At 37.4% G+C, this 6,327-nt stretch overlaps 1 protein-coding gene across 1 annotated transcript; it reads right to left on the bottom strand.

The window, feature by feature from the left end:
• Window positions 1–946: 946 nt before the first annotated feature.
• On the bottom strand, window positions 947–4,514 carry LOC139901005 (uncharacterized). The gene is made up of 4 exons (XM_071883747.1): window positions 4,392–4,514; window positions 3,757–4,116; window positions 3,170–3,645; window positions 947–1,310 (listed from the first exon to the last, which is right to left on the bottom strand). The coding sequence occupies exons 1-4, from the start codon at window positions 4,512–4,514 to the stop codon at window positions 947–949; spliced, it is 1,323 nt and encodes a 440-aa protein (XP_071739848.1).
• Window positions 4,515–6,327: the final 1,813 nt, after the last annotated feature.

Raw genomic sequence — 6,327 nt, forward strand, 5'->3', positions numbered from 1 at the left:
ATAGACACAAGTAATTGAAACTACATTATATGGGTGAATGATCGAAGCTGAATATATCCCTTTTACTTGGTAACCTAAGAATTAGTAAACCGATCTACTAATTGACGCGAATCCTAAAGATAGATCTATTGGGCCTAACGAACCCCATCCGTTGTAGCGGATGCTTTAGTACTTTAATGTTGTTTTATATCATGTTCGAAGGATTTCCCGGAATGATAGGGGATATTCTTATATGCATCTTGTTAATGTCGGTTACCAGGTGTTCACCATATGAATGATTTTTGTTTCTATGCATGGGACGTATATTTATGAGAACTGGAAATGAAATTCTTGTGGTCTATTAAAATGATGGAAATGATTATTTATGTTAAACTAATGAACTCACCATCCTTTTGGTTGACACTTTAAAGCATGTTTATTCTCAGGTATGAAAGAAATCTTTCGCTGTGCATTTGCTCATTTAAGAGATATTACTTGGAGTCATTCATGACATATTTCAAAAGATGTTGCAATCAAGTCATTGAGTTCATCAAGATTATTATTAAGTTAATTATAGTTGGGACATATTATGAAATGGTATGCATGTTGTCAACTTTCAATTTAAAGAAAGTTTGTCTTTTAAAAACAAATGCAATGTTTGTAAAATGCACCATATAGAGGTCAAGCACCTCGCGATGTAACCATATGTAATGTATTCGTCCAGATGGATTAGGACGGGTCATCACATGTTAATAGCCTCGTATATGGCAGCTATTTCTCTGTGCTCCTCTAGCATATCTGGATTAGCGCGCAAGTCTTCAACATTAGTTGACTCATTTAAGCTTCGTATGCACTTCGTTGGAACCATTACTTCAGCAAGGATTACTGCTTCCGTACCATAGACTAAGATGAACGGGTGTTTCTCCTGTGCTATTTTTATGAGTGGTGCGATGCGCACACAAAACACTCAAGAGCTCATCAACCCACCCATTTCCATATAAGCCAGGCGCGCTTTTATCCCCTTCACGATATCTCGATTTGTTACTTCACATTGGCCATTAGCCTGTGGGTGAGCGACCGAAGTAAATGACTGCTTGATATTCAGCTCTTGACACCAGCTCCTGAAAGGCTCGCCTTCAAACTGAGTACCATTTTCGCTGAAAATTTCATTGGGGATACCAAACCTGCACACAATATCTTCCCAAAAGAAGTTACGAATGCTCCTACTAGTAATTGTTGCCAATGCCTTTGCCTCCACCCATTTGGTGAAATAATCAATTGCCACCACCAAGAATTTTATTCCTCCCGAGCAAGCAATGATAATGTGATTACTGTTAAAATGCGTATATTGAAAATTATTACATTAGTGTATTATTTCATGCGTATCGGAGCACGCAGTAATAGGACCGACAATGTCGATGGCTGATATCGGCTAAAAAGTCACATTTTTACCTCGATATTAAAGCCCAAAAGTAATAAAGTTTCAAGCTTCTTCAACTTTTATAGAATTTGTAATTACGAATATGATGCAAAAAGAATCAAGAGAATCAGAGCTAAAATGAAGATTCTAGAGCGAAAACGGTGAAAGATGAAAAACCAAGTCACAATCAAGGAAATCAAGTTACGATCCAGTGAAAACAAGCTGACCAGGGCAGGCCATATGGCTTGCCATCCGGTTTGCCAGTGTGAAAAATGGCCTGCCATACGACTATTGTAAACGGGCACAACAAACGGCTTGCCAGCCCAAACGGCCTGTCATACGGCCTGCCAGCTGTATGCAGGAAAAAATCAAGTCTATTTAAAAGGTTTTTGTCATCAATTTTTAGACACACCTCTTTTCACTCTCTCACTACAATACACTTTCTCACACTAGAGCTTTCAAGGCCTTCTCACCTCCGAGCGGGAAGTTAAGTACCCGGAGGTGAACACCGAAGATTGTACTAGGAGCGGTCTAGAGGATGTCAACACTTGTAATGGTCCAGATCTCGTCTGTAAATGGTGAATGCTTTCCTTAATTTAATAAAGTTATCTTGTTACTTTAAGTTGCTTTCATCCTGCATGCTTATCTATCCGTTGCAAATGTTTATTACATGTTTAATATCTTATCTGAAACTTATGTTATTGTTATGCTAAAACCTTGACGGTTTAGAAGTCTAATTTAAAGATCACCCTTTTCACTTATACACGTCGCTATAACCAAGTATTAGGACCTGATCAACCCTAGGATACAAGGTAAATAGTTATGTGTGCTTAACGTCACAATAGGGATATAGTACCTACGTACGTTTAATCACTTATCCGTCAGAGAAGAGCTGCCCATTTAGGTTGTGATTATAGTAGGCAATATAGAGTTCAGTGAACACTGGCTTACTCAAAAGCATGATTCGCGTCAGAAGCAACGTTCTTGAGATGTTGTAAGATGATTTGGGGTTGAGTAAGTGATCGCAAAGGAGAGACCTCTAATTCAATTAGCAGTACCTTAGAATACCTAAGATTGCACATCTATTAATGTTAAGTCATAACTTAGTATTAATTGGAGGAATGATACTGCAGTTAGACCAACTAGGATTAAGAAAAGCTGAGACTTTCCTTTAGAGATATACCACTTTATTCATGTACCTAGGATTCTATCCATAAGGTCGTTTAAACCCTCTAAGGTTAATGTTGGGAGTAGGGATATTCGTCTTAGCCTGAATCTTCAAAGCCTAAACTCTTAGTGACAAATTGATTAGGTTAATGACCCAATTGATTAGTGTTCATTCTAAGAAGTCAACTCGTGAAATAATTCTTCGTCAGTACTTTATTCTTCATATCTATCCCTTTTTATCTTTATAATTTGTATTACATTAGTAAAGTTCAATCTATCACCACTTGTCACTAGGGTTAACTATTTAGGCCCTTTTATCCCACGTTACTGAGCAAACATACAAAAATACGAACCTGAGTTATATTTACCACTTACTCGTTAAAAAGAAGACAAGTAAGTGAATTATAGCTAGGAAACCCAGCTAAATATAAATAATAAAACCATTACTCTCTTTTGGTAAATGATTCTGACATTTTGCGACCTAACGACACCGCATAAATAAAACCATCCGTTTTGTCCATATCAATGGCCCACTTGACGAAAGGCCATGCTACCGTTATCGGTATCATTAGATGTCGTATTACTCAACTTATTGGTGCATACCGTTGATGTGATTGGCACGTCCTTACAATTTTCGCTGCATCACTGTGAATGGTGGTCCAGTAATACCCTATGCGCATCACTTTTGCAGCGATTGTTATGTACCCTAAGTGTAAAGCACAAGAACCCTCGTGAACTTCTTGAAGCACCTCTTTAGCTTGATTAGGTGCAATGCACAACATGCTTGTTTCTAAATAAGATTTCTTGTATAAGACACCTTCAATTAACGCGTACATGGGAGCTTTCATGCGGATCTTTCGCGCTTCTTTTTCATCTGCAGGAAGTTTGCCCTCAGTTAAGAGTTTTACCAATGGTGTCATCCAATTTAGGCTTTCCTCCTCGATGGGCGCAACAGTTGATTTCTCATCGATAGATTTTTCTATTAACACTTCAACCCACACGTTTTTGTGTAGAAGATCGAAGGCCAAAGCGGACAGTTTTCTTAGTGCGTCTACTTTCTTTTTCTGCCACCTTTGTACCTGCATTAACCTAAAAACGTCAAATTCATTTGCTAGTTCGTGTACCAGCTCCATGTACCACTTCATAGAGGCTTCATGCACCCTTAACGATTCATTGACCTAGTTAGTGACCAACTGTGGGTCCACGTATGCATCTAAGTGCTTTATTCCAAGTTGTTGCGCTATACACATCCCAGACAACAATGCTTCATATTCGAACTCATTGTTGGTCGCAGCAAACCTGAACCGGAGTGCATAAGTATGCTCCTCTCCATCGGGACTTGTGAGGACCAGTCCAACACCAGCGCCTTTGGGTCCACAAGCTCCATCTGTATACAGTTCCCATACCTGATTCTCGTTAAAGCCAATTGTAGTACTTTCCACGAGTGCCTCTACTTCTCCTGTTGTTTCAGCCAAGTAATCTGCAAGTATCTGGCCTTTTACCGCCGTGTGCAGGGAGTAATTGATTTCATGCTCTCCCAGTTCGATAGCCTACTTAGCCAATCTACTCGAAACCTCAGGTTTGTACAACACCTGACATCACATAATATCAGCACATCACAATTAATTCAAGCGCGTATTTGGTGTAACATCCCGAATTTTTCCGTTAATTCATTTTAATGCCCATTTTTTTTATAATAATATCTTTCGTCATCTATATTTGTACTTTTCGTTAACTAATGTTCTTGATATTCCCGTTACTGGAGTATAACATCTATCGTTTACTTTAGCGTTTTTAAAATAATTCTTTTGGTTAATTCACGTACCCGCTTTAAACTCGAGGGACTAAGGTTGTCAAGCGGGCAAACTAGTTGACTAGGACAACTAGTCAACCCACCATCCCATCCATTCATTTTCTTCAACCTCCCACTTCTTCCTACTACTTCCATTATTTGTGCTCTCAAACTCCAAATCCTAAATTCATCATCTATTTTAATTCAAGCAAGCAAACATAAAAAAAATTGTACTTTTGTGATCCTCTCTTCATCCTCTACATTTTGGGACTAATTTCACTACTTGGGGTAAGATTTCTAAAAACTCTAGATTTCTTAAATTCGTTTTATAGACTTGAAATGGTGTTAGTTAGTGTCTATGGCTCGAGTCTAACATGAATATGTGATTTATTTGCTCGATCTTGTTATTTTGCATAAACTAGCATGAACTTAAAATGGGTTTATTAAATCCTTGATTTTGGTTGATTAGATGTTGTTTAAATGTTGAAGTTCATGTATTAATTGTGTTACTAGCATCATTAGCTTTAATTTGATGTGTAGGTTGACTTGGAAAGACTTCATTAACATGATTGTTGATTTTGTGAATTTTGGTTAGGGTTTGATAGACTTAAAATAAACTTTTGATGCTTTGAATGCCATGAAATGTTGTAAGTGTTTAGTTGCAATGTATGCGTAATTACCTACAAAACGGCGTATTATATGTGTGTATTAAGTTCCTGAATCATCGTATGCATTTTGTGAACTTGAAACCTTGATAATAAACCTTTAATGATCACTTGACGAGAATTCGGTTATTATAAATGATATTTTTGTGTGATGAAAAGGGTTTAATTGTATTCCCCGTGAAATAACCTTTCCAACGATATAAGATACATGTTTTGAATATTTACGGTTCATTAGTTATGGTTGTTTGAAGTTGGATTCGTGTGTTAAGTGTTCAAACTGCCCAGATTGCTGAATAGATACATGGAGCAGCGCTCCAATACCTTGAGTAGCGCTCCAAACCCGGCTGTCTAAAATTTCACTTTTTCGTTTAATTCTAACTATGCTACGCACCTCCGATCAACATAAAACTTGGCTAACATGCTTATATATGATTAAAAACCTCAGAAAAATAGTTCGGGACCCGGCCCGAACGTGTTGACTTTTTCGTTGACGTTGAATTGACCAAAGTTGACTTTTATTCAAACTTAACCAAACACTAATGCAATCATTCTAACAAGCTTTTATACTTATATCTTGCATGAAACTTGACAACGTGATTCACATGCTACATAATCGAGTCGTAACGAGCCATAGGACTAATTGAACACATTTCGCCTGACCTTATGTCGTAACCGGTTAATTGATACAACTTACTTGTTTAGGTCAAGACTAAAAAACTTTCATGCACACGTTTACTTTGTGAAGTACATTTATACTCGTGCACCCGAGGTGAGATCATAGTCCCATCTTTTAAACAACTTTTATACTTTTAAATTATGGGATGAGAAACATATACATATCATACTTTTATGCTTTGAACACAAGTACAAAAACAAACATTCCACAGCGAGTTAGAATGAAAATCCTCAATTCAATTATCATTAGTTACACTTGGTGTAAAGCGTGAACTTATGTTGTGTGGATCCATGCAGGCTAGACGTGCCCTCATTCGGACGGTTCGCTACCGTCGGTGGATGAAATATATTTTTGATTTTAGTGTATGTTCTAATACTACGTAACAGGGTACCAAACAGTAAAGTCTTGATAATTGGGTGCTCGCGAACATACTTTTGGAATGCAAACAATTTAGATAATCAACGTTATGGGAATACTAAATCTTGTGGTTCAAAACAACCTTTACAAATACACCTATTGAAAGGATCCGAAACTAATCATCCGAACGTTGTCCATATTGATTACAAACGAATTACAATAGTTGATAACATTGCGAGGTACTTGCCCTCTATATGATACATCTTACAAA

This window comes from Rutidosis leptorrhynchoides, chromosome 3, assembly GCF_046630445.1.
Source record: "Rutidosis leptorrhynchoides isolate AG116_Rl617_1_P2 chromosome 3, CSIRO_AGI_Rlap_v1, whole genome shotgun sequence".
NCBI classification, from domain to species: domain Eukaryota; kingdom Viridiplantae; phylum Streptophyta; class Magnoliopsida; order Asterales; family Asteraceae; genus Rutidosis; species Rutidosis leptorrhynchoides.

Excerpts from the sequence above, each read along its gene's own strand:
- LOC139901005 (XM_071883747.1), bottom strand. The coding sequence starts at position 4,514 with ATGGAAGTAGTAGGAAGAAGTGGGAGGTTGAAGAAAATGAATGGATGG. Across the intron at positions 3,646-3,756 it reads CATACGTGGACCCACAGTTG|GTACAAAGGTGGCAGAAAAA; the intron begins GTCACTAACTAG and ends AGGTTAATGCAG. Across the intron at positions 1,311-3,169 it reads ACGTGCCAATCACATCAACG|TAATCACATTATCATTGCTT; the intron begins GTATGCACCAAT and ends GCATTTTAACAG.